At 43.6% G+C, this 27,190-nt stretch overlaps 1 protein-coding gene across 15 annotated transcripts in view; it reads left to right on the top strand.

Annotated features, from left to right (window-relative positions):
- Positions 1-27,190, top strand: part of LOC110521287 (pleckstrin homology domain-containing family A member 7) — a 182,240-nt gene that overhangs the window by 121,292 nt on the left and 33,758 nt on the right. For all 15 annotated transcript variants that reach the window (XM_021598747.3, XM_021598745.3, XM_090231111.1 and 12 more), the window contains 4 exons: positions 1,359-1,459; positions 19,350-19,531; positions 25,627-26,184; positions 26,597-27,173. In XM_021598747.3, coding sequence (XP_021454422.3) covers positions 1,359-1,459; positions 19,350-19,531; positions 25,627-26,184; positions 26,597-27,173 — 1,418 coding nt within the window. The remainder of the gene's footprint in view (positions 1-1,358; positions 1,460-19,349; positions 19,532-25,626; positions 26,185-26,596; positions 27,174-27,190) is intronic.

The raw sequence follows: 27,190 nt of genomic DNA, 5'->3' as shown, positions 1-27,190 counted from the left end.
CCATACACACACACACACACACACACACCCCACACACAAATTCTAGTGTACAGCGGTGGAAACACTCCCCCGTGAGAGTTGTGTGAGTTAATTAAGATATGACCAGGCTCTGTATTCAGAATGGTCACATAGTGGCATGACAATAACTGATGCCGGACGGGAACCAGCCATGACAACTGGCTGGGCAGAGAGATATTTAGTGGTATGAACCGGCCATGCCAACTGGCTGGGCAGAGAGATATTTAGTGGTATGAACGGGCCATGCCAACTGGCTGGGCAGAGAGATATTTAGTGGTATGAACGGGCCATGCCAACTGGCTGGGCAGAGAGATATTTAGTGGTATGAGAACCGGCCATGCCAAATGGCTGGGCAGAGAGATATTTAGTGGTATGAACGGGCCATGCCAACTGGCTGGGCAGAGAGATATTTAGTGGTATGAACGGGCCATGCCAACTGGCTGAGCAGAGAGATATTTAGTGGTATGAACGGGCCATGCCAACTGGATGGGCAGAGAGAGATTTAGTGGTATGAACGGGCCATGCCAACTGGATGGGCAGAGATATTTAGTGGTATGAACGGGCCATGCCAACTGGATGGGCAGAGAGAGATTTAGTGGTATGAACGGGCCATGCCAACTGGATGGGCAGAGAGAGATTTAGTGGTATGAACGGGCCATGCCAACTGGATGGGCAGATATATTTAGTGGTATGAACGGGCCATGCCAACTGGATGGGCAGAGAGAGATTTAGTGGTATGAACGGGCCATGCCAACTGGATGGGCAGAGAGATATTTAGTGGTATGAACGGGCCATGCCAACTGGATGGGCAGAGAGATATTTAGTGGTATGAACGGGCCATGCCAACTGGATGGGCAGAGAGATATTTAGTGGTATGAACGGGCCATGCCAACTGGATGGGCAGAGAGATATTTAGTGGTATGAACGGGCCATGCCAACTGGATGGGCAGAGAGATATTTAGTGGTATGAACGGGCCATGCCAACTGGATGGGCAGAGAGATATTTAGTGGTATGAACGGGCCATGCCAACTGGATGGGCAGAAAGATATTTAGTGGTATGAACGGGCCATGCCAACTGGCTGGGCAGAGAGATATTTAGTGGTATGAATGGGCCATGCCAACTGGATGGACAGAGAGATTCAGAGGTTTGGTGGTATGGAGGAGGGCTATGAAAGGGACAGGGGTGATTGACTGGTTTTTCTGCCATGTGCGGGGGGGGGGGGGGGACTATAGTGGTGGAGGAGCGAAATGTTACTAGTGGGCTGTAAGTGACATTCCTCTGCCCTTCATCTCTCTATTTCCCACCTCTTTCTATCTCTCCCTCTCTCTCTGCTAACAGACAGTAGGGAAGAGTCAGTCCTGGGTAGTATTCCTCTGCCCAGCTATGTCATCTCAGCCGTGGAACCTGAACACCACATCATCCGCAAGTACGCCTTCAAGGTACGACCAAGAGTTTATCTATCTGATGTTTTTCTTTATTTTATATCTAATTAAGTGTTCTATTGCTTTATGTTGTATGTTTCACAGGTTAATATTTATGCCTACTGTTAAAAATACAGCCAACTTTTTTGCATTTACTTAACACTAGCATTTTGTGGACTGACACAAATGGACTCTGCTTCATATTGACTGCAATTTGACCAACCGCTGGCTTAGAGGCAGTGCATCACCGTGAGGTCACTATGCTCACAAGAAGAATTCTCTCAATCAAGGATTGATAATATCCAATCAGATATTTAACTGCATCCATCCTCCCAACCCATTGGCTATTGATTATTTTCTGTGTTGATCACTTTGTAATATGCTTGTCTATTAAATGAAGACACTACATTTATAAAAAAAATGCCTTGTTTCTAACCATAGGTTTTCTCTACAGACCTAGAACACGGTGTACATTTTAGGACATCCTACCCGCTATGACAGAGTTATATCAGTGACAGAGGCTGAGCTTCTAGCTGTATATCTGGTTCTAGATTAAGCACATCTTTCTCTAATATGCTCTGCTAGTGGTTTCATTCCCACAGGAAGCCAGTGTGGTTCTGTGACATTTCTTTCCACACTACATACAGCCTTGCCTCTTTTGTCATGCTGAGTCGATGGGGGTTTAAGTTTCAGTCTCTTGACTGTATGCCAGACGGCAGGTATAATATAGGCCAGTGTCTCCTAGTAATGTCCCCCAGTCTCTCCTGCCCCTCTGGCTGTTGGCATTGATTCAATGTTAAGTCAATGTTTCCTCCCTACCCAGACCCCCGCAGGTCAAACCTGTTGAGTCCCCAAGGCAGTGTTCCTCAACTCTAGCCCATCACAGGAACACCTGATTCTATTTTATTCCTAATCATCTAACCCCTCATTATTTGAACAAGGTGTGCTTGTGCTGGGTTGGAACAAAATTGTGTAGTCTTGGTGTTACCCAAGGACAGTCCAGAGTTGAGGAACATTGCTGTCAGTAGGGTTGGGAAATTCTGTTAACTTTCCCAGTTTTACTGCTTATTCCCTCCTGATTCTGGGAATCTTCCCACCAGGATTTTGAGAAATCTGGGAATTTTGGGACCTTAGGAGCACTGTTATCCGGTTGTCCTGTTATAGTTGGTTCATCATCTGGCGGTGTTGTTGTTTACTGTTTGTGGTTGTTGTTTACTGTCGATGGTTGTTGTCTACTGTCGATGGTTGTTGTCTACTGTCGATGGTTGTTGTCTACTGTCGATGGTTGTTGTCTACTGTCGATGGTTGTTGTCTACTGTCGATGGTTGTTGTCTACTGTTGTTGTTTACTGTTGTTGTTTACGGTTGTTGTTTACGGTTGTTGTTTACTGTTGATTGTTGTTGATTGTTGTTGATTGTTGTTTACTGTTGTTTACTGTTGATTGTTGTTTACTGTTGATGGTTGTTTACTGTCTATGGTTGTTGTTGTTTACTGTTGATGGTTGTTTACTGTTTATGGTTGTTGTTTACTGTCTATGGTTGTTGTTTACTGTCTATGGTTGTTGTTTACTGTCTATGGTTGTTGTTTACTGTCTATGGTTGTTGTTTACTGTCTATGGTTGTTGTTTACTGTCTATGGTTGTTTACTGTTGATGGTTGTTTACTGTTGATGGTTGTTTACTGTTGTTTACTGTTGAGGGTTGTTGTTTACTGTTGAGGGTTGTTGTTTACTGTTGAGGGTTGTTGTTTACTGCTAACGCCACTGTTGACTCAAGCTGCTGCAGTGAGAAAGACCCTTATGACCCAGTTTGCAGTTGCACTCTAACAGGCTAAATGCAGTTGAAGGCGGAGTGGAGATCTGGGCTGGTCAGGTTGGAATTGACCCTGGAATGGCTCGGTAATCTGCTCCAAGCCCTTATCAAAGACAGGTTTTATTGAGCTGCTGAACTCATGTATTCTGTCACACTGCTGTGTGTGTGTGTGTGTGTGTGTGAGGAAGGTAGCCAGAGTCCCATAGAAAATGGCTTGCATGTGTTTTCTACTTTCTGTTCTAAGATTCTGTTGGTGCCATAGAAGAGCTGGGAGAATGTCAGGAGTAGTGCCCCCTCCCCCGTTAATACCTGTAACCCTAGTTACCCAGCTAGAGACCACCCTATAGGCAGAACAGGCTAGCCGCGCTGTACATGAAGGCCATCATTCTTTACTAACCAATGAAGCTAGTCACTCTCAGGCTACCAATACATACAAGCTGGTCCATATCTCAATGTGAAATGATTAGGAGGGGGGAAAGAGGTTGGACTGGAACTGTTGTAGATGTCTGTTTTCTGTTCTCCTGTCAGTTTGTTTGTGCTGCAACCATTCAACACTACCGTGAGTTAGTACTACTATTTCATCCCCAAAATATTTCCCCATGGTTAGAACCTCCCTTTCCCACCCCTCCCCTCCACTGTTGAGGCAACCAACCTAGCTAGGAGGCTGGTGACCCCCTGTCCCCTATTCGCTGAACTCTGTTCCCTCTCTTGTTCCTGTTGGTGGGCTGCCTCACTGGGACCCCTGTGAGTGTGCGAGGTCGTCCAATGAAACACAAGTTCACTGTCCACTCATAAATAGGTACTGGCCTCTCAACCACTTGTACTACAGTTACTGCTTTTGCCATGTCATTTGCCAGACAATAGGAAATATATACCACGACAGTGTGTATATGGTTCTTATTGTTTGGAGCATGCTTGTTTGGAGACTGATGTGTCTTGGTTACTCCATTTAGTCTGTTCTCTCCTTGTATGATCTCATTGCTCATACCTCGTTATGTGTGTTGGCTAAACCTTCATATTTCCTCTGTTTGCTCTCATATCCAACATGCCACTCATGGAGGAGGATTGACTGACTAGTTGATAGATTTTTATTTCAGTGGAATAAGATTGTTGTTCTCCTCAAATGCCTGCTGTTCTGGAATCACATGTTTGTGTTGTCTAGCTGACTCCTATGGCCCTAGTCAAGCAATGGTAGTTGTCAAGGCAACACAAACCGAATTTGGACATTTATTAAACACAATATTCACATCCTATACAGTTCCAATCTTCATTTCCATTATGCAGACGAGTAGAAACCGTTCAACATGGTGGATTCCGGAACAGATTTGAACAAGTCATGTATTCATTGGAGGTAAACGTATTTCTATGTGAGAGTCTGAGTTTTTGTTTTCAGTTTAGAGACCAGGGCTACGTACCAATGGCACCTTAGCCCCTACATAGCCCACTACTTTTGATTTGGCTCTGGTCAAAAGTAGTGCACTATGTAGGGATTAGGGTCCCATTTGGGACGTGACCCAGGCCCTATGCTGATCTGGAATATAATGGATTTAGAAAGAAGGGACAAAAAAAAGGCCTGCTTGTCTGAGAGGGGCTGGGGAGAGGAAGAAGAGGACTGCTGATATTTTTAGCCTTCCTGTCTGGGACTACAGGCTATTTTTGAGGAGGTGGGAGAGCGGGAGAGAGACTTGCCCAGGGTGAGCGGAGGTGTGACGGTCACACGGTGCACTGAATGTCCCACTCGGCATTCTTGCTACAGTGAAGAGGCTGTGGTTAGGGCTGTTATTGGAGACCAGGCCCTGTGTAGTTCCGTGTCTGCACATAGTTATATTGGTCTGAAAAGACACAGCAGTTATTGGAAAGTTACAGGGTAGCAGATGGTATAGAAAGATTGTGTGTGTGTCAGTGTTTTTAAATATTATTGTGGGGACCAGAAGTCCACACAAGAATAGTAAACAAACAAAGATTTGATCAACTGGGGACGTTTTATTGGTCTCCATGAGGTCAAATGCTATTTCTAAGGGGTTTATGGTTAAGGTTAGAATTAGTGTTAGGTTTAGAATTACGTTAAGGGTTAGGAGCTAGTGTTAGTTTTAGGGTTAAAGTAAGAGTATGGGTTAGGTTTAGGGAAAATACGATTTTCAATGGGACTGAATTGTGTGTCCCCAGAAGGTTAGCTGTACAAGACAGTGAGGGTGTAGGCGAGCATGTGCTGTACATCCACCTATGAACAACAGGGCAGCTATTGAACTAGTTAAGTAACAGCTAGAAGCTTGTCCAGCTATTGAACTAGTTAAGTAACAGCTAGAAGCTTGTCCAGCTATTGAACTAGTTAATTAACAGCTAGAAGCTTGTCCAGAGAACTGAAGAGGCTACCATAAGCTAGCATTAATGCTGATGGTGAGTGAGGGGATTAGACAGCTGGTTTACACTGTGGCCTGGCCAGTAGCTACGTTATCTCTTCTGCTGCTATACTGTATGGAGTAGGGGCACTTTGCCTCTAGACGCCAATCTCAGGTCAGTTTTGCATTTCCCCCACAAATGGTTAGGAGAGGGGAAGTGTACACTATAGGCTTAACCCAGACTAGGCCGGGCCAAGCCAGGGAGCAGATTTAAGACCTCCCCAGGGGGGAGAGGCAGCCTTCTGGCCTGACCTTCCAGAACCACTGCCTGGGGCTAAGAGCCTTAGTATTACACTGTCAACCTGCAGGAGTGTGTGTGAGTGTGAATATATGTGTGTATGCTGTTGTAAGTATTGTCGTGTCACTAACAACACCCTCAACTCGAAAAGCCCTGTTTCTATCGATCATCGAGTCAGGCAAAATACACATTAATAAGATACTAACACTCAAATGAAGAAATGGCACCCAAATTACATTACACCTCTGCTTCCTTTTACGGAGACACTTCCCACTTCCTCTCCACAAAGTTAATTAAACTGCATACATTTTTAATGAATGAATCAAAGAGGGAAAGAAATTTGTGTTCAATTACTGTTCATTACAAAGCATTTGCATGGGCTGCCGTCTGGTTCCAAATCACATCAGGGCCCTTATCAAAAGAAGTGCAGTAATTGGGAATAGGGTGCCATTTAAAACGCGGCCCTTGCATCGACCCTCAAACTCAACTCTGGACCTCCAAGAGAGTTTCATTGTTCCCCTCTAATCAGAGGCTGACTTAGACCTGGGACACCAGGTGTGTTCAATGAATTATCAGGTAGAACAGAAACCCAACAGGCTCCGGCCCTCATAGGGTTAATTATCAGGTAGAACAGAAACCCAGCAGGCTCCGGCCCTCATAGGGTTAATTATCAGGTAGAACAGAAACCCAGCAGGCTCCGGCCCTCATAGGGTTAATTATCAGGTAGAACAGAAACCCAACAGGCTCCGGCACTCATAGGGTTAATTATCAGGTAGAACAGAAACCCAACAGGCTCCGGCCCTCATAGGGTTAATTATCAGGTAGAACAGAAACCCAGCAGGCTCCGGCACTCATAGGGTTAATTATCAGGTAGAACAGAAACCCAACAGGCTCCGGCCCTCATAGGGTTAATTATCAGGTAGAACAGAAACCCAACAGGCTCCGGCACTCATAGGGTTAATTATCAGGTAGAACAGAAACCCAACAGGCTCCGGCCCTCATAGGGTTAATTATCAGGTAGAACAGAAACCCAACAGGCTCCGGCCCTCATAGGGTTGATTATCAGGTAGAACAGAAACCCAACAGGCTCCGGCCCTCATAGGGTTAATTATCAGGTAGAACAGAAACCCAACAGGCTCCGGCCCTCATAGGGTTAATTATCAGGTAGAACAGAAACCCAACAGGCTCCGGCCCTCATAGGGTTAATTATCAGGTAGAACAGAAACCCAGCAGGCTCCGGCCCTCATAGGGTTAATTATCAGGTAGAACAGAAACCCAACAGGCTCCGGCCCTCATTGTAAGGGAATACCCCCCTGATTTGGACAAAAACAAATGGCGGTATATTGGCATTGGACAAACCATGTACACGATGGTCAATACCACCCAATTTGGCGTTGATTCATGCAAAGTATATTGCAAATGCCATATGGCAATTGCCAATTGTAACACTTCAAAATTCCAATAGGGGGCGTGTGCGTTCCACCGGGGCATTTCATATTGCAAATGGCATCCAAGTCAACATCCAAAAGCCAAATTTTGAAAAATGAAATAAAAAAAAAAAAACTTAAAACCCCTTAAAAAAGTGCTTTCTGGACCTTTTTTCGAAATTCTTTCGAGTTTTTTGTCAATTACACATGTGTAAGAACTGTATGAGTATACTTTTGTCATCATATATATATATTTTTTAAGTACATGCGCATAAGGCATATGTTTTGTCCATTTGCAATATGATTTCATAGGAAGTCAAAAGTCAAAAATGTCAAAATTTGGTAAAAAACTTCACACATCCTTAAAAAAGTGCTTTCTGGACCTTTTTTCAAAATTCTTTCGATTTTTGTGTCAATTACACATATATAAGAACTTTATCAACATACTTTAGTCATACTTTATTATCATATATATATATTTTTTTTTACTTGTGCATAAGGCATATGTTTTCTCCATTGGCAATATGATGTCATAGGAAGTCAAAAGTCAAAGTCAAAAGTAACGATTTTCCTCCGTGCAACTGATGATCTAAAATGTGCAACAAAATGTTTTTGATTTTTTTTGTTTATGTTTCCTTACTTTTTCAAAGTCACTGTGCATTTGCAATATGTTTTAATGGGCAGATACCATCACGAATTTGTCATGCTCAAAATTCAAACTTTACTTTGCTCAAACTATACCTTGGTCAACTTGTATTACATATTTCTTTTTGTTTTACTTGTGCATAAGGCATATGTTTTCTCCATTTGCAATATGATGTCATAGGAAGTCAAAAGTCAAAGTCAAAAGTAAATATTTTCCTCCGTGCACCTGGTGATCTGAAATGTGCACCTGGTGACCTGAAATGTGCACCTGGTGATCTAAAATATGCAACTGGTAACCCAAAAAAAAATTTTTGGGATGTTTTTTTGTTTATGTTTCCTTACTTTTTCAAAGTCACTGTCCATTTGCAATATGTTTTAATGGGCAGGTACCATCACGAATTTGTCATGCTCAAAATTCAAACTTTACTTTGCTCAAACTATACCTTGGTCAACTTGTATTACATATTTCTTTTTGTTTTACTTGTGCATAAGGCATATGTTTTCTCCATTTGCAATATGATGTCATAGGAAGTCAAAAGTCAAAGTCAAAAGTAAATATTTTCCTCCGTGCACCTGGTGATCTGAAATGTGCACCTGGTGACCTGAAATGTGCACCTGGTGATCTAAAATATGCAACTGGTAACCCAAAAAAAAATTTTTGGGATGTTTTTTTGTTTATGTTTCCTTACTTTTTCAAAGTCACTGTGCATTTGCAATATGTTTTAATGGGCAGGTACCATCACGAATGTGTCATGCTCAAAATTCAAACTTTACTTTGCTCAAACTATACCTTGATCAACTTGTATTACATATTTATTTTTGTTTTACTTGTGCATAAGGCATATGTTTTCTCCATTTGCAATATGATGTCATAGGAAGTCAAAAGTCAAAGTCAAAAGTAAATATTTTCCTCCGTGCACCTGGTGATCTGAAATGTGCACCTGGTGACCTGAAATGTGCACCTGGTGATCTAAAATATGCAACTGGTAACCCAAAAAAAAAATGTTGGGATGTTTTTTTGTTTATGTTTCCTTACTTTTTCAAAGTCACTGTGCATTTGCAATATGTTTCAATGGGCAGGTACCATCACGAATTTGTCATGCTCAAAATTTTTTAGATGTATTTTTTTTTGTTTCTTACTTTTTCAAAGTCACTGTGCATTTGGAATATGTTTTAATGGGCAGGTACCATCACGAATTTGTTTATCGAATTTGTTTATGTTTCCTTACTTTTTCAAAGTCACTGTGCATTTGCAATATGTTTCAATGGGCAGGTACCATCACGAATTTGTCATGCTCAAAATTTTTTAGATGTATTTTTTTTTGTTTCTTACTTTTTCAAAGTCACTGTGCATTTGGAATATGTTTTAATGGGCAGGTACCATCACGAATTTGTTTATCGAATTTGTTTATGTTTCCTTACTTTTTCAAAGTCACTGTGCATTTGCAATATGTTTCAATGGGCAGGTACCATCACGAATTTGTCATGCTCAAAATTTTTTAGATGTATTTTTTTTTGTTTCTTACTTTTTCAAAGTCACTGTGCATTTGGAATATGTTTTAATGGGCAGGTACCATCACGAATTTGTTTATCGAATTTGTTTATGTTTCCTTACTTTTTCAAAGTCACTGTGCATTTGCAATATGTTTCAATGGGCAGGTACCATCACGAATTTGTCATGCTCAAAATTTTTTAGATGTTTTTTTTTTTGTTTCTTACTTTTTCAAAGTCACTGTGCATTTGGAATATGTTTTAATGGGCAGGTACCATCACGAATTTGTTTATCGAATTTGTTTATGTTTCCTTACTTTTTCAAAGTCACTGTGCATTTGCAATATGTTTCAATGGGCAGGTACCATCACGAATTTGTCATGCTCAAAATTTTTTAGATGTATTTTTTTTTGTTTCTTACTTTTTCAAAGTCACTGTGCATTTGGAATATGTTTTAATGGGCAGGTACCATCACGAATTTGTTTATCGAATTTGTTTATGTTTCCTTACTTTTTCAAAGTCACTGTGCATTTGCAATATGTTTCAATGGGCAGGTACCATCACGAATTTGTCATGCTCAAAATTTTTTAGATGTATTTTTTTTTGTTTCTTACTTTTTCAAAGTCACTGTGCATTTGGAATATGTTTTAATGGGCAGGTACCATCACGAATTTGTTTATCGAATTTGTTTATGTTTCCTTACTTTTTCAAAGTCACTGTGCATTTGCAATATGTTTCAATGGGCAGGTACCATCACGAATTTGTCATGCTCAAAATTTTTTAGATGTTTTTTTTTTTGTTTCTTACTTTTTCAAAGTCACTGTGCATTTGGAATATGTTTTAATGGGCAGGTACCATCACGAATTTGTTTATCGAATTTGTTTATGTTTCCTTACTTTTTCAAAGTCACTGTGCATTTGCAATATGTTTCAATGGGCAGGTACCATCACGAATTTGTCATGCTCAAAATTTTTTAGATGTATTTTTTTTTGTTTCTTACTTTTTCAAAGTCACTGTGCATTTGGAATATGTTTTAATGGGCAGGTACCATCACGAATTTGTTTATCGAATTTGTTTATGTTTCCTTACTTTTTCAAAGTCACTGTGCATTTGCAATATGTTTCAATGGGCAGGTACCATCACGAATTTGTCATGCTCAAAATTTTTTAGATGTTTTTTTTTTTGTTTCTTACTTTTTCAAAGTCACTGTGCATTTGGAATATGTTTTAATGGGCAGGTACCATCACGAATTTGTTTATCGAATTTGTTTATGTTTCCTTACTTTTTCAAAGTCACTGTGCATTTGCAATATGTTTCAATGGGCAGGTACCATCACGAATTTGTCATGCTCAAAATTTTTTAGATGTATTTTTTTTTGTTTCTTACTTTTTCAAAGTCACTGTGCATTTGGAATATGTTTTAATGGGCAGGTACCATCACGAATTTGTTTATCGAATTTGTTTATGTTTCCTTACTTTTTCAAAGTCACTGTGCATTTGCAATATGTTTCAATGGGCAGGTACCATCACGAATTTGTCATGCTCAAAATTTTTTAGATGTATTTTTTTTTGTTTCTTACTTTTTCAAAGTCACTGTGCATTTGGAATATGTTTTAATGGGCAGGTACCATCACGAATTTGTTTATCGAATTTGTTTATGTTTCCTTACTTTTTCAAAGTCACTGTGCATTTGCAATATGTTTCAATGGGCAGGTACCATCACGAATTTGTCATGCTCAAAATTTTTTAGATGTTTTTTTTTTTGTTTCTTACTTTTTCAAAGTCACTGTGCATTTGGAATATGTTTTAATGGGCAGGTACCATCACAAATTTGTTTATCGAATTTGTTTATGTTTCCTTACTTTTTCAAAGTCACTGTGCATTTGGAATATGTTTTAATGGGCAGGTACCATCACGAATTTGTTTATCGAATTTGTTTATGTTTCCTTACTTTTTCAAAGTCACTGTGCATTTGCAATATGTTTCAATGGGCAGGTACCATCACGAATTTGTCATGCTCAAAATTTTTTAGATGTATTTTTTTTGTTTCCTTACTTTTTCAAAGTCACTGTGCATTTGGAATATGTTTCAATGGGCAGGTACCATCACGAATTTGTCATGCTCAAAAAATTTTAGATGTATTTTTTTTTGTTTCTTACTTTTTCAAAGTCACTGTGCATTTGCAATATGTTTTAATGGGCAGGTACCATCACGAATTTGTCATGCTATAAAAATCCTGCAGGAATGTGAAATTGACTGGCCCGATGAACTCGGGATGGCTTTGCAGTGATTCTGGGTCATCTCAATCGCTCGTTTGGGTTGATTTCAGAATGTCGCTTTTGGTGATGTTTTTTCACTATAGAATCATATTGCAAATGTACAAGAGTCAAGTGGACAAGAGTCCATCAGTCAATTAGATATCATTCTGACCACCAAACTGATACAAACTGACACCAAACCCACTTTTTCCAACTCGTTTAGTAGCCAACTATTACATACTTCAGAGCTGGCCCAAAATTCACAACGCCTTCGGTACAAACCATAAAAAAACCATAAAACACGTAGTTACGTTCTAGCTGCGGGTCCATTTCTTATGTTATGTGTTGGCCTAGCTGAGGCGACCCCGAATCCCAAGTTTCGGCTCGATAGGTCATTTGGTGTCCGAGAAAAACCCTAATTGGTGCTGAAAATCCACTATTTTCCATGACTTGCTACGGGGTCCTTGAATGAGATATCGGACAGAAACGTTGGGGTCTGTCTATATGGGCCGAGACGTTCGCAATGCACCTAGTCTTGCGACTCTGGGACATTTCTAAATGTCGTCATTTTCGTGATGCAAAAATGAATTGAAGTTATTTCAAATGTACGAGGCTGTTTCTCGGTCCGAGAACCTTCTAGAGCCACGTAACTCACCACGCACCATCTACGGGAGGTCTAGAACAGGTTTCTAAAGTTTCGGAACTCTAGGTCCGACGGTTCTTTTTTAGCTCCAACAAAGCTAACTATTGGAGCCACTGTCTGTCTCTACGCACCCCAATACGTCCCTCCATCCAAGTTGTGTTTTAGTGCAATTTTTTTTCCTTTGATTTTTTTTGGGAAAAATGACTGATTTACAGTTCATGGGGGTTGCCTAATCACACATATGAAGTTTTGGACAGATCAGACTTTTTTAACCCTTCGAAACAGCCCCTGAGACACCAATTATGGCACTTCCGGTTGGCACAGGAAGTTATAAATCAACACATATCCTCATTGGGGTATGCTGTTACAGAATCCTGAGTTTTAAGTCCTTACGTTAAGAATTGACTGATCTACACAGGGTTGAATGCACTATGTCTATCAAACTGCATGCATTGTATGGGTAAACACTTTTAGGGGCATTTTAACCACTTCCGGTTGGTCCAGGAAGCTTAGAATCAACACAGGTAGACCTCATAGTGGCCTGATGGACTGGTACCGAAGACAGGTTCATACGGCATTCATAACCCACATAGGCCTCAGGTTGAAATTAGGGGTGCAGGCAATGTATTCCTATGGGGAGAGATGACACTGTAATCTGTGAGATCAAAAAACCCTGTTTTACTGTGAAGGGTTAATGCCACACGGTCAAGGTTAGGCTTGTTGAGATCGGGAGGACCTTAGGAACATTCAAGTGGTGGAATTTTTCTTCTCACCCTAACGGTTCTCTCACTGTCACTCAAAAGCAAATGACATTGTGGTGCAGGCTTCATTTTGGGCCTTCTATTCTAATGGTTGCTGCGCCTAGACCGAGCGAGCTACGGTCAAGCGGGATAGCTCGTTGAACTCAGAACAGTCTGGAGACTATGGTGATGCCATTTTTTGTGTTGATTTCAGAATGCCATTTTGGTGATGGTCCCTCTCCGTTTAAACATATTGCAAATGTACAAAAGTCAACTAGCAAGTCAGTGTCCATCAGTCAATTAGATGTCATTATGACACCAAATGGATATCAATTGACACCAAACCCACTTTTTCCTACTCATTTAGTAGCCAACTATCACATATGTCAGAGCAGTCCCATAATTCACAGCGCCTTCAGTTGAAAACATAATAAAAAGGTAAAACACATAGTTACGTTCTAGCTGCGGGTCCAGTTCGGACATTATGTGAAGTCCTATGTGAGGCGACCCCGAATCCCGAGTTTCGGCTCGATAGGTCATTTGGTGTCCGAGAAAAACCCTAATTGGTGCTGAAAATCCACTATTTTCCATGACTTGCTACGGGGTCCTTGAATGAGCTATCGGACAGAAACGTTGGGGTCTGTCTATATGGGCCGAGACGTTCGCAATGCACCTAGTCTTGCGACTCTGGGACATTTCTAAATGTCGTCATTTTCGTGATGCAAAAATGAATTGAAGTTATTTCAAATGTACGAGGCTGTTTCTCGGTCCGAGAACCGTCTAGAGCCACGTAACTCGCCACGCACCATGGCCCGGAGGTCTAGAACAGGTTTCTAAAGTTTCGGAACTCTAGGTCCGACCGTTCTTTTTTAGCTCCAACAAAGCTAACTATTGCGGCCACTGTCTGTCTCTACGCACCCCAATACGTCCCTCCATCCAAGTTGTGTTTTAGTGCAATTTTTTTTTCCTTTGATTTTTTTGGGGAAAAATGACTGATTTACAGTTCATGGGGGTTGCCTAATCACATATATGAAGTTTTGGACAGATCTGACTTTTTTAACCCTTCGAAACAGCCCCTGAGACACCAATTATGGCACTTCCGGTTGGCACAGGAAGCTATAAATCACCACATGTCTTGATTGACATGGCCACTTACAGAATCCCGAGTTTTAAGTCTTTACGTTAAGAATTGACTGATCTACACAGGGTTGAATGCACTATGTCTATCAAACTGCATGCAATGTATGGGTAAACACTTTTAGGGTGATTTGAACCACTTCCGGTTGGTCCAGGAAGCTTAGAATCAACACAGGTAGACCTCATAGTGGCCTGATGGACTGGTACCGAAGACAGGTTCATACGGCATTCATAACCCACATAGGCCTCAGGTTGAATTTTGTGGTGCAGGCTATGTATTCCTATGGGGAGAGATGACACTGTAATCTGTGAGATCAAAAAACACTGTTTTACTGTTAAGGGTTAATGCCACACGGTCAAGGTTAGGCTTGTTCAGATCGGGAGGACCTTAGGAACATTCCTATGGTGGAATTTTTCTTCTCACCCTAACGGTTCTCTCACTGTCACTCAAAAGCAAATGACATTGTGGGGCAGGCTTCATTTTGGGCCTAATATTCTAATGGTTGCTGCGCCTAGACCGAGCGAGCTACGGTCAAGCGGGATAGCTCGTTGAACTCAGCACAGTCTGGAGACTATGGTGATGCCATTTTTTGTGTTGATTTCAGAATGCCATTTTGGTGATGGTCCCTCTCTGTTTAAACATATTGCAAATGTACAAAAGTCAACTAGCAAGTCAGTGTCCATCAGTCAATTAGATGTCATTATGACACCAAACCCACTTTTTCCTACTCATTTAGATGCCAACTATCATATATGTCAGAGCAGTCCCATAATTCACAGCGCCTCTAGTTTAAAACATAATAAAAAGGTAAAACACATAGTTACGTTCTAGCTGCGGGTCCAGTTCGGACATTATGCGAAGTCCTATGTGAGGCGACCCCGAATCCCGAGTTTCGGCTCGATAGGTCATTTGGTGTCCGAGAAAAACCCTAATTGGTGCTGAAAATCCACTTATTTCCATGCCTTGCTACGGGGTCCTTGAACGAGCTATCGGACAGAAACTTTGGGGTCCGTCTCTATGGGCCGAGCCGGTTTCAACGCACCTAGCCTTGCGTCTCTGAGACTTTTCTAAACGTCGTCATTTTCGTGATGCAAAAATGAATTGAAGTTATTGCGAATGTACGAGGCTGTTTCTCGGTCCGAGAACCGTCTAGAGCCACGTAACTCGCCACGCACCATGGCCCGGAGGTCTAGAACAGGTTTCTAAAGTTTCGGAACTCTAGGTCCGACCGTTCTTTTTTAGCTAGAACAAAGCTAACTATTGCGGCCACTGTCTGTCTCTACGCACCCCAATACGTCCCTCCATCCAAGTTGTGTTTTAGTGCGATTTTTTTTTCCTTTGATTTTTTTTGGGAAAAATGACTGATTTACAGTTCATGGGGGTTGCCTAATCACATATATGAAGTTTTGGACAGATCTGAATTTTTTAACCCTTCGAAACAGCCCCTGAGACACCAATTATGGCACTTCCGGTTGGCACAGGAAGCTATAAGTCACCACATATCCTCATTGGGGTATGCTGTTACAGAATCCTGAGTTTTAAGTCCTTACGTTAAGAATTGACTGATCTACACAGGGTTGAATGCACTATGTCTATCAAACTGCATGCAGTGTATGGGTAAACACTTTTAGGGGCATTTTAACCACTTCCGGTTGGTCCAGGAAGCTTAGAATCGACACAGGTAGACCTCATAGTGGCCTGATGGACTGGTACCGAAGACAGGTTCATACGGCATTCATAACCCACATAGGCCTCAGGTTGAAATTAGGGGTGCAGGCAATGTATTCCTATGGGGAGAGATGACACTGTAATCTGTGAGATCAAAAAACCCTGTTTTACTGTGAAGGGTTAATGCCACACGGTCAAGGTTAGGCTTGTTGAGATCGGGAGGACCTTAGGAACATTCATGTGGTGGAATTTTTCTTCTCACCCTAACGGTTCTCTCACTGTCACTCAAAAGCAAATGACATTGTGGGGCAGGCTTCATTTTGGGCCTACTATTCTAATGGTCGGTTATTGTGTTATTTCAGAAAATCATAGAAAATCACAGAAATGTCGCAGAGCTCCGCAGCACACTTTAAAAAGATTCGTATGAACACCCTGCAACTGGATCTGTAACCGTTGAAAAAAAAAAAAGCCTATTTGTGACCATCACCAATTTGCCATTGTTCCGTTTCTCTTAAATGACGATAGATAAATGGCTGGTTCTTTTTTTATTGACACCGGAGGCTCCTTGGCTTTGACCCGAAGTGGAAAAATAATTTCTCTACTTCCATTTTAAGCCTTTAATCCCAGAAAAATGGCCGTAGCTCAAAAACCGTCGAGGCCTAGACGCCATCCCGTTCGGGGCCAACTGCCCGTTACGCCAACCCTACGCTCGCCAAGTTTCGGCTTCGAAATATTTTCAGTTTTTGAGATAAGGCCCCGTCGCGATTCGTGATGTTTTGCCAAATTGCCATATGATTCCGTATGCCATCTGGTGGGAGTGTCCGGGACGGCGGAAAAACGGTCCGAAACTTGTTTTTTTTTTTAAACGGGAACCGAAAGTCCGACAAAGTTCATTCGACGACTTCCCGGTAGGTCCGGCCCTACCGCACGTCCCGACGCCGACCGCGAATTTTACAAACGATTTCGGACGTCGGGTAAGGGACCGTACATTTGCAATATGGACTTTCTCACTGATCATACACGAAATGCCGAAATGTTCCCTTAAGGTATGTTAATTATCAGGTAGAACAGAAACCCAGCAGGCTCCGGCCCTCATAGGGTTAATTATCAGGTAGAACAGAAACCCAGCAGGCTCCGGCACTCATAGGGTCAGAGTTGAAGAGCCCTGGACTAAAGGACGAACGTTGGATCCGAGGCAAAATGTTTTGCAACTGATTAACTAAAAAACAAGTGTTACTTATTGGACAAATGTAGGTTGGTCCCTCCCCATTTCAGCCCATTAGCCTCCAATTGAATCCTTGTGAATACACCCCAGATAGATTGGCTCGTATTTGCTACATAATGGTGAGTACATGAGTGATTGCCTCACTAATTGCCTTTTGCAGTGATGGCCATCTTCTAACTAAAACCCTCTCAGCTCAGAAGATTTGCTTCTCCATAGACAACAAGACAGAGTTGACCCCCAAAGGGCTTTATCTTCCAAAGTGTGCACTCGTCTACTCTCCCCTCACTAGACTGGTCTACTCCCCCCTCACTAGACTGGTCTACTCTCCCCTCACTAGACTGGTCTACTCTCCCCTCACTAGACTGGTCTACTCTCCCCTCACTAGACTGGTCTACTCCCCCCTCACTAGACTGGTCTACTCCCCCCTCACTAGACTGGTCTACTCCCCCCTCACTAGACTGGTCTACTCTCCCCTCACTAGACTGGTCTACTCTCCCCTCACTAGACTGGTCTACTCTCCCCTCACTAGACTGGTCTACTCTCCCCTCACTAGACTGGTCTACTCCCCCCTCACTAGACTGGTCTATTCCCCCCTCACTAGACTGGTCTATTCCCCCCTCACTAGACTGGTCTACTCCCCCCTCACTAGACTGGTCTACTCCCCCCTCACTAGACTGGTCTACTCCCCCCTCACTAGACTGGTCTACTCCCCCCTCACTAGACTGGTCTACTCCCCCCTCACTAGACTGGTCTACTCCCCCCTCACTAGACTGGTCTACTCCCCCCTCACTAGACTGGTCTACTCCCCCCTCACTAGACTGGTCTACTCCCCCCTCACTAGACTGGTCTACTCTCCCCTCACTAGACTGGTCTACTCTCCCCTCACTAGACTGGTCTACTCTCCCCTCACTAGACTGGTCTACTCTCCCCTCACTAGACTGGTCTACTCCCCCCTCACTAGACTGGTCTACTCCCCCCTCACTAGACTGGTCTACTCTCCCCTCACTAGACTGGTCTACTCTCCCCTCACTAGACTGGTCTACTCTCCCCTCACTAGACTGGTCTACTCTCCCCTCACTAGACTGGTCTACTCTCCCCTCACTAGACTGGTCTACTCTCCCCTCACTAGACTGGTCTACTCCCCCCTCACTAGACTGGTCTACTCTCCCCTCACTAGACTGGTCTACTCTCCCCTCACTAGACTGGTCTACTCTCCCCTCACTAGACTGGTCTACTCTCCCCTCACTAGACTGGTCTACTCCCCCCTCACTAGACTGGTCTACTCCCCCCTCATGTATTTAAAAGGAACAGACTGGTAGAATATGGTAGAAACTCCCTCCCAACTATGCTTGCACCAATCCAATGCTTGTAAATACATGAGGGGGAGTGAACAAGTGCACACTTCTGGATGAAGGCTTAGAGAATTGGAACTCAGCCATAGGGATGTGGACTGATTGGAGTCCTGATTTGCCATCCTTCTCCTAAAGTGTGCACTTGCATACTCCCTGTCATGGATTTTAAACACATTGGATTGGTGGAAACGTTGACTGTATGTGGTTTCCCCACCATTGTTAAATCCATGATGGGAAGTCTTCAAGTGCACACTTTAGGAAACGTGTGGAGAATCAGAACAAGCCATAAAGACCAGCATGTATAAACAGAAGTACAAACAATTCAGCAGCATGTTGGTATGGCCATGTCACAATGGCTCTTTCTAGGCTTACTTCTTGTTGATTGGCTTACAGTGTCCTCTGTTGTGGGTTGGATTGGACCTTGATATTATTTTGTTATGTCACTCATGCTGCTCTTTGTCCATTGGTCAGTCTGGATGTCTCTCTCTTTCTCCATTCTCAATTGGCTGGCCTCTTGTCTCTATGTCTATTGGCTGGTCCTTATAGTATCTCAGTTTCTATATTGGCCAACACGGATATGTTTGTGTTTGTATTGGCTGATGCTGACGTCTCTCTTTCTCTCTATTGGCTGACTTGAACGCGTTTGTGTCTCCATGGGCAGACATTGGTTAATGTCCCTGTCTCTTTTAATTGTTCAACACTTCTTTATCCATCTCTACCAGGGTTGGGGTCAATTCAGTTCTCAATTCAGTTCATGAATTGAAAAAATAGTAGGCAAAACTCAACTGACCCCAACCCTGCTATCTACCCATTTGGCCTGATCACACATCCATCACTCTTCCTTACTCTGACCCTCCCTCTCTCCTCTCCCACAGGCCAGCCACACAGGCATGCGCTCATATATTTACAACCGGAGCTCTGTGATTGGCTCGCAGGCGGAGCACAGCGGCATGCGGACCTACTTCTTCAGCGCCGACACACAAGAAGACATGAACGGCTGGGTGAAGGCCATGAACCAGGCGGCGCTGATGCAGAACCACACCGCCAGCCTCAAGAGGTAGTTGTCGTTAAAGTGGCCCTGGCCTAGATCCTGGGTCAGTTTAGCATAATGCCCACCAATGGTTAAGGTTAATATCTGGGGAAGGGAAGCTGATCTCTAGATCTGTACCTAGGGGAAAGTTCACCATGGAGCCAAGAGGTACGCTGCCTGGGAATTTGCACTTTTATGAGTGAGTGAGTGAGTGAGAGACTGGTGCGTGCGTGGCAATTCTTAACTCCGTGTCTCTCTGAATATGTCTGTCTGGGGAAAGAGAGACACATTTGTTTGCCAGTCTGTCAGTCTCATTGATTGTGAGTGTCGATGCGTGTGTATGCCTTTGCAGCAGAGAGTGCATTCACCATGCTCACAAATTGCATTGGTACACAAACAAACACCCACACAGAGCCCAAGAGATTGCAGCTCTGTCTCTCTGCTGGAGAGAGAGAGCCAGACAGACAGACAGCCTGCAAATTGAGACCCCGCATGTTGAATTCTGCAGAAATATCCTCTGTGTACAACGTAAAACACCATATAATGCATTCAGAGCATTAGGCCTAGACCCGCTAATTTTCAAAATCCAGAAAAGAGACGTTAAATTCTACAACCGCCTAAAAAGAAGCCATTTCCAAACTTTCCGTAACAAAGCCATCACGAAGAGATGCACCTTGAGAAGAGTCCCCTAAGCAATCTGGTCCACAAACAGAGCCTCAGGACAGCAATTGGACCCAACCAAATAATGAGAAAACAAAAATATAATTACTTGACACATTGGAAAGAATTCTAGTCTAGGGTATCTCTATCTAGTCTAGTCTAGGTATCTCTGTCTAGTCTAGGTATCTCTGTCTAGGCTAGGGTATCTCTGTCTAGGCTAGGCTAGGGTATCTCCATCTAGTCTAGGGTATCTTTGTCTCGTCTAGTCTATGGTATCTTTGTCTCGTCTAGTCTATGGTATCTCTGTCTCGTCTAGTGTAGGTATCTCTGTCTAGTCTAGGTATCACTGTCTAGTCTAGGTATCTCTGTCTCGTCTAGGCTACGGTGTCACGTCTAGCCTAGGTATCTCTAGTCTAGTCTAGGTATCTCTGTCTAGTCTAGGTATCTCTGTCTTGTCTAGTCTAGGTATCTCTGTCTAGTCTAGTCTAGGTATCACTGTCTAGTCTAGGTATCTCTGTCTTGTCTAGTCTAGGTATCTCTGTCTTGTCTAGTCTAGGTATCTCTGTCTTGTCTAGTATAGGTATCTCTTTCTAGTCTAGTCTAGGTATCTCTTTCTAGTCTAGTCTAGGTATCTCTTTCTAGTCTAGTCTAGGTATCTCTTTCTAGTCTAGTCTAGGTATCTCTTTCTAGTCTAGTCTAGGTATCCCTGTCTAGTCTAGGTATCTCTGTCTAGTCTAGGTATCTCTGTCTAGTCTAGGTATCTCTGTCTAGTCTAGGTATCTCTGTCTAGTCTAGGTATCTCTGTCTAGGCTAGAGTATATCTGTCTAGGCTATGGTATCTCTGTCTAGTCTAGGTATTTCTGTCTAGTCTAGGTATTTGTGTCTTGTCTAGTCTAGGTATTTGTGTCTTGTCTAGTCTAGGTATTTCTGTCTTGTCTAGTCTAGGTATTTCTGTCTTGTCTAGTCTAGGTATCTCTGTCTAGTCTAGGGTACGGTATCTCTGTCTAGTCTAGGTGTCTCTGTCTAGTCTAGGTATCTCTGTCTAGTCTAGGCTAGAGTGTCTCTGTCTAGTCTAGTCTAGGTATCTCTGTCTAGTCTAGGCTAGAGTATATCTGTCTAGTCTAGGCTAGAGTATCTCTGTCTAGGCTATGGTATCTCTGTCTAGTCTAGGTATTTCTGTCTAGTCTAGGTATTTGTGTCTTGTCTAGTCTAGGTATTTGTGTCTTGTCTAGTCTAGGTATTTCTGTCTTGTCTAGTCTAGGTATTTCTGTCTTGTCTAGTCTAGGTATCTCTGTCTAGTCTAGGGTACGGTATCTCTGTCTAGTCTAGGTGTCTCTGTCTAGTCTAGGTATCTCTGTCTAGTCTAGGCTAGAGTGTCTCTGTCTAGTCTAGTCTAGGTATCTCTGTCTAGTCTAGTCTAGGTATCTCTGTCTAGTCTAGTCTAGGTGTCTCTGTCTAGTCTAGTCTAGGTGTCTCTGTCTAGTCTAGTCTAGGTATCTCTGTCTAGTCTAGGCTAGGTATCTCTGTCTAGTCTAGTCTAGGTATCACTGTCTAGTCTAGGCTAGAGTATCTCTGTCTAGTCTAGGCTAGAGTATCTCTGTCTAGTCTAGGCTAGAGTATCTCTGTCTAGTCTAGGCTAGAGTATCTCTGTCTAGTCTAGGCTAGAGTATCTCTGTCTAGTCTAGGCTAGAGTATCTCTGTCTAGTCTAGGCTAGAGTATTTCTGTCTAGTCTAGGCTAGAGTATCTCTGTCTAGTCTAGGCTAGAGTATCTCTGTCTAGGCTAGGCTAGAGTATCTCTGTCTAGGCTAGGCTAGAGTATCTCTGTCTAGTCTAGGCTAGAGTATCTCTGTCTAGTCTAGGCTAGAGTATCTCTGTCTAGTCTAGGCTAGAGTATCTCTGTCTAGTCTAGGCTAGAGTATCTCTGTCTAGTCTAGGCTAGAGTATCTCTGTCTAGTCTAGGCTAGAGTATCTCTGTCTAGTCTAGGTATCTCTGTCTAGTCTAGGTATCTCTGTCTAGTCTAGGTATCTCTGTCTAGTCTAGGTATCTCTGTCTAGTCTAGGCTAGAGTATATCTGTCTAGTCTAGGCTAGAGTATATATGTCTAGTCTAGGCTAGAGTATCTCTGTCTAGTCTAGAGTTTCTCTGTCTAGTCTAGGCTAGAGTTTCTCTGTCTAGTCTAGGCTAGGTATCTCTGTCTAGGCTAGGGTATCTCTGTCTAGTCTAGGCTATGGTATCTCTGTCTAGTCTAGGTACAGTACCTTGCGAAAGTATTCGGCCCCCTTGAACTTTGCGACCTTTTGCCACATTTCAGGCTTCAAACATAAAGATATAAAACTATTTTTTTGTGAAGAATCAACAACAAGTGGGACACAATCATGAAGTGGAACGATATTTCAAACTTTTTTAACAAATCAAAAACTGAAAAATTGGGCGTGCAAAATTATTCAGCCCCTTTACTTTCAGTGCAGCAAACTCTCTCCAGAAGTTCAGTGAGGATCTCTGAATGATCCAATGTTGACCTAAATGACTAATGATGATAAATACAATCCACCTGTGTGTAATCAAGTCTCCGTATAAATGCACCTGCACTGTGGTAGTCTCAGAGGTCCGTTAAAAGCGCAGAGAGCATCATGAAGAACAAGGAACACACCAGGCAGGTCCGAGATACTGTTGTGAAGAAGTTTAAAGCCGGATTTGGATACAAAAAGATTTCCCAAGCTTTAAACATCCCAAGGAGCACTGTGCAAGCGATAATATTGAAATGGAAGGAGTATCAGACCACTGCAAATCTACCAAGACCTGGCCGTCCCTCTAAACTTTCAGCTCATACAAGGAGAAGACTGATCAGAGATGCAGCCAAGAGGCCCATGATCACTCTGGATGAACTGCAGAGATCTACAGCTGAGGTGGGAGACTCTGTCCATAGGACAACAATCAGTCGTATATTGCACAAATCTGGCCTTTATGGAAGAGTGGCAAGAAGAAAGCCATTTCTTAAAGATATCCATAAAAAGTGTTGTTTAAAGTTTGCCACAAGCCACCTGGGAGACACACCAAACATGTGGAAGAAGGTGCTCTGATCAGATGAAACCAAAATTGAACTTTTTGGCAACAATGCAAAACGTTATGTTTGGCGTAAAAGCAACACAGCCCATCACACTGAACACACCATCCCCACTGTCAAACATGGTGGTGGCAGCATCATGGTTTGGGCCTGCTTTTCTTCAGCAGGGACAGGGAAGATGGTTAAAATTGATGGGAAGATGGATGGAGCCAAATACAGGACCATTCTGGAAGAAAACCTGATGGAGTCTGCAAAAGACCTGAGACTGGGACGGAGATTTGTCTTCCAACAAGACAATGATCCAAAACATAAAGCAAAATCTACAATGGAATGGTTCAAAAATATACATATCCAGGTGTTAGAATGGCCAAGTCAAAGTCCAGACCTGAATCCAATCGAGAATCTGTGGAAAGAACTGAAAACTGCTGTTCACAAATGCTCTCCATCCAACCTCACTGAGCTCGAGCTGTTTTACAAGCAGGAATGGGAAAAAATGTCAGTCTCTCGATGTGCAAAACTGATAGAGACATACCCCAAGCGACTTACAGCTGTAATCGCAGCAAAAGGTGGCGCTACAAAGTATTAACTTAAGGGGGCTGAATAATTTTGCACGGCCAATTTGTCAGTTTTTGATTTGTTAAAAAAGTTTGAAATATCCAATAAATGTCGTTCCACTTCATGATTGTGTCCCACTTGTTGTTGATTCTTCACAAAAAAAATACAGTTTTATATCTTTATGTTTGAAGCCTGAAATGTGGCAAAAGGTCGCAAAGTTCAAGGGGGCCGAATACTTTCGCAAGGCACTCTATTTCTGTCTAGTCTAGGTATCTCTGTCTAGTCTAGGGTAGGGTATCTCTGTCTAGGCTAGAGTATCTCTGTCTAGTCTAGGCTAGGTATCACTGTCTAGTCTAGGCTAGAGTATCTATGTCTAGGGTAGGGTACAGTATCTCTGTCTAGGGTAGGGTATCTCTGTCTAGTCTAGTCTAGCGATGTATTTGATGAGCCATCCTGGAGCACTGTATTTGATGAGCCATCCTGGAGCACTGAATTTGATGAGCCATCCTGGAGCACTGTATTTGATGAGCCATCCTGGAGCTCTGTATTTGATGAGCCATCCTGGAGCACTGTATTTGATGAGCCATCCTGGAACGCTGTATTTGATTAATGAGAGGCTCATATCTATTATTCATGTGTCAGTGGAGGGAAATTATTGTGTCTATCAGCGCAAATATGACTGCTCATTCCCCGCCAGTCCTTTAGCCACGCTGAGCTGTTTGCCTTAGCACAAGTGGCTGTCAGTTTAGCGAGCGTGAGAGACCCAGGCTAGGCCACACTAATATGCTAATGCTAAGTAGCCCCGTTTTTTTTCTCCTCTAGATGGGGGGATTTGCCTGGTTTTCCCTGTAGCCGGGAGGCTAGGGCCCTGTATCCTACTTTGATGGGCCCTTCATTCATGTTAGTGTCAATCAGGGCTAAATGCCATCCTATGAACATTTGAACATCTTGGCCATGTTCTGTTATAATCTCCACCCGGCACAGCCAGAAGAGGACTGGCCACCCCACATAGCCTGGTTCCTCTCTAGGTTTCTTCCTAGGTTTTGGCCTTTCTAGGGAGTTTTTCCTAGCCACCGTGCTTCTACACCTGCATTGCTTGCTGTTTGGGGTTTTAGGCTGGGTTTCTGTACAGCACTTTGAGATATCAGCTGATGTACGAAGGGCTATATAAATAAATGTGATTTGATTTGAAATGCTACGCTAATGTTAACACTGCACTTGGTTGTCATTGGAGATATGAAGTGATCAAATAATGACTCTCTAGTGAACTACTGAAAGTTAGATCTAACATAACTTGAGCCTGACCGTATAGTTTTTTTTGGGTCCGATACCAATTTCGTTTTTTGGGAGACAAAACTTACCAATACTGATATATCTGCCGATATACTGTTTTACAGCAGGGAAATGAAAAAGTGTAATCATGATTTGCCATCCAAAAGAGCAATTGTCCAATAACTATGCTTCAATTGTTGATTTCATACATTGTGACTATAATGACAGCAAGTATTCAGATCAGCATGAGATTGCCTTTTTTCATGTTATTTATTGAATGTTGGTTATTGGTGGAATTATTGTCCGCAGTAAAAGGCCAATATTGGTGAACCGATATATCAGTTGGGCTCTAAACAGAACTCCTGTGAGAGGTTAGAGGTATGAAACATGTGGAGATAGAATCAATGTTCTTACTAGGGTTGTACAGTTATCCTCCAAACCAGGAGTTTTGGGAAAGTTACTGGAGTTGTGCAAACCCTAGTTACACTGTCCTGATACAATGGCAATAATTGTGTTGTTGCTATGAGTCGAGAGCCAAACTAAAACTTCGCTCTCTCGTTCTCTTCCTAGACCTTCGGAAACATCGGAGGTATCGGAAATGCCCAGGTTGTCAGAGCGCCAGGCAGTACCACAAACCAACCACGTCAACAACTACACTGAGAACGCCCCCCATCCCCCAGTCGACCTCCACCTCCATAGCGATGGGGTGGTCCTCCAACCGGCTGACATCCACCGAGAAACCGAGCAGCACTGTAGCTTCTGGAACGACACTCCCAATCCCATTGCTTCAGAAATTGTCCTTGGTGGTGGGAACATGGAAATCGAAACGGACGCCATCCCTCCTAGCAGTCTCTCTCCCCTTCCACCATACTCAGCCTCCTCAACTACATCTGCGCCCTCCTCCAGGGCGCAAATGCGCGCCCCGTCGTACACCGCCTCAACCCTACCCCCCGGGGCCTGTCTGAGGAACGGGACACCCACCCTGGAGCCCAACGGGATGGGGACGGGGACGTACCAGAGGGCCACCCTGCCCCCCCAGGTGATGGATACTCACAGGCAGGTGCAGAGGCGGAGTGCCCTGGAGCAGGTGGAACACTGGGTCAAGGTGCAGAGGGTCGAGCACAAAGGGTAAAGGTCACGGTTCACGTCACACCACCACTCATGAGTGTTTATCATTGGCCTACCCTACACAGCACACTCACAAATGTTGTGGTGCATTCAAGCAAATACTTTCATACACACATGCAGGCACACGCACGCACGCAAAATCATTTTACTAGATAATGTTGGGTGTTTAGGTTTGGTTGATTTATGTGCGTCATGGACATAAAGGTTATGGGGTGTATACAGCCAGGGCCAACATCTCCCTCTAGTGGTGCTCTGGGAATAATGCAAACATGTGTCAGTCAAAGCTTCATAACACTTAGTTTCACTACTGTACTCAGACTCTGCTAAGCCAGAAAAATGTAGATCAGCAACACGATGACACAAAGTTCACCATCTTGCCCGTCTGACCTCTGACCTGTTCTCCATCCTTTAGTACCCCCTCTAGAGGGAGCACCCTGCCCCGCCACACCCCTCCGACCCAGCCCACGTTCATCGGCCTGGAAGCCTACCAGACACTACCAAAGACCCCACGCCACAGTCCCCCGACGGCTGCACGCCACGGGGAGTACAAATACGCCCAGGACCGCCTTAGCCACTTCCGCCTCGGACCCCCGAACTCCCAGGGTACCGGTGCCAGGGACGGGGGTGGCATCGGTGGGCCTGGCACCGTATGGCAGCTGTATGAGTGGCAGCAGCGCCACCAGTTCCGCCACGGCAGCCCCACCGCCCCCCTCTACACACCTTCCCCGGACTACCCCTTCGGGCACCGGCCCCCCTCCACGGTCCCAGCCCCACAGCCCAGCTCCGAGGTGCCCCGCTGTGTGTTGGTACCCCCTGATCCCTCTGACATCCCCCCACTGGGACCCCCACGGGGCTCCAGGGCCCTGTCCCCCCCGCGGAGGCCCCATACGCCTGCTGACCGGGTGGTAGTAATGCCCCTGGGAGAGAGGCCCGCGCTGGATGTGCCTGTGGCTGGGTCCCCCCGGAGAGCCAAGTCTCAGCTGCTCAACGTAAGAATTTGTATAAT

The sequence above is a fragment of the Oncorhynchus mykiss genome, chromosome 4, assembly GCF_057628025.1.
Source record: "Oncorhynchus mykiss isolate SJ-2025 chromosome 4, ASM5762802v1, whole genome shotgun sequence".
Lineage (NCBI taxonomy): Eukaryota > Metazoa > Chordata > Actinopteri > Salmoniformes > Salmonidae > Oncorhynchus > Oncorhynchus mykiss.
This window is presented reverse-complemented; position numbering and strand designations above follow the sequence as displayed.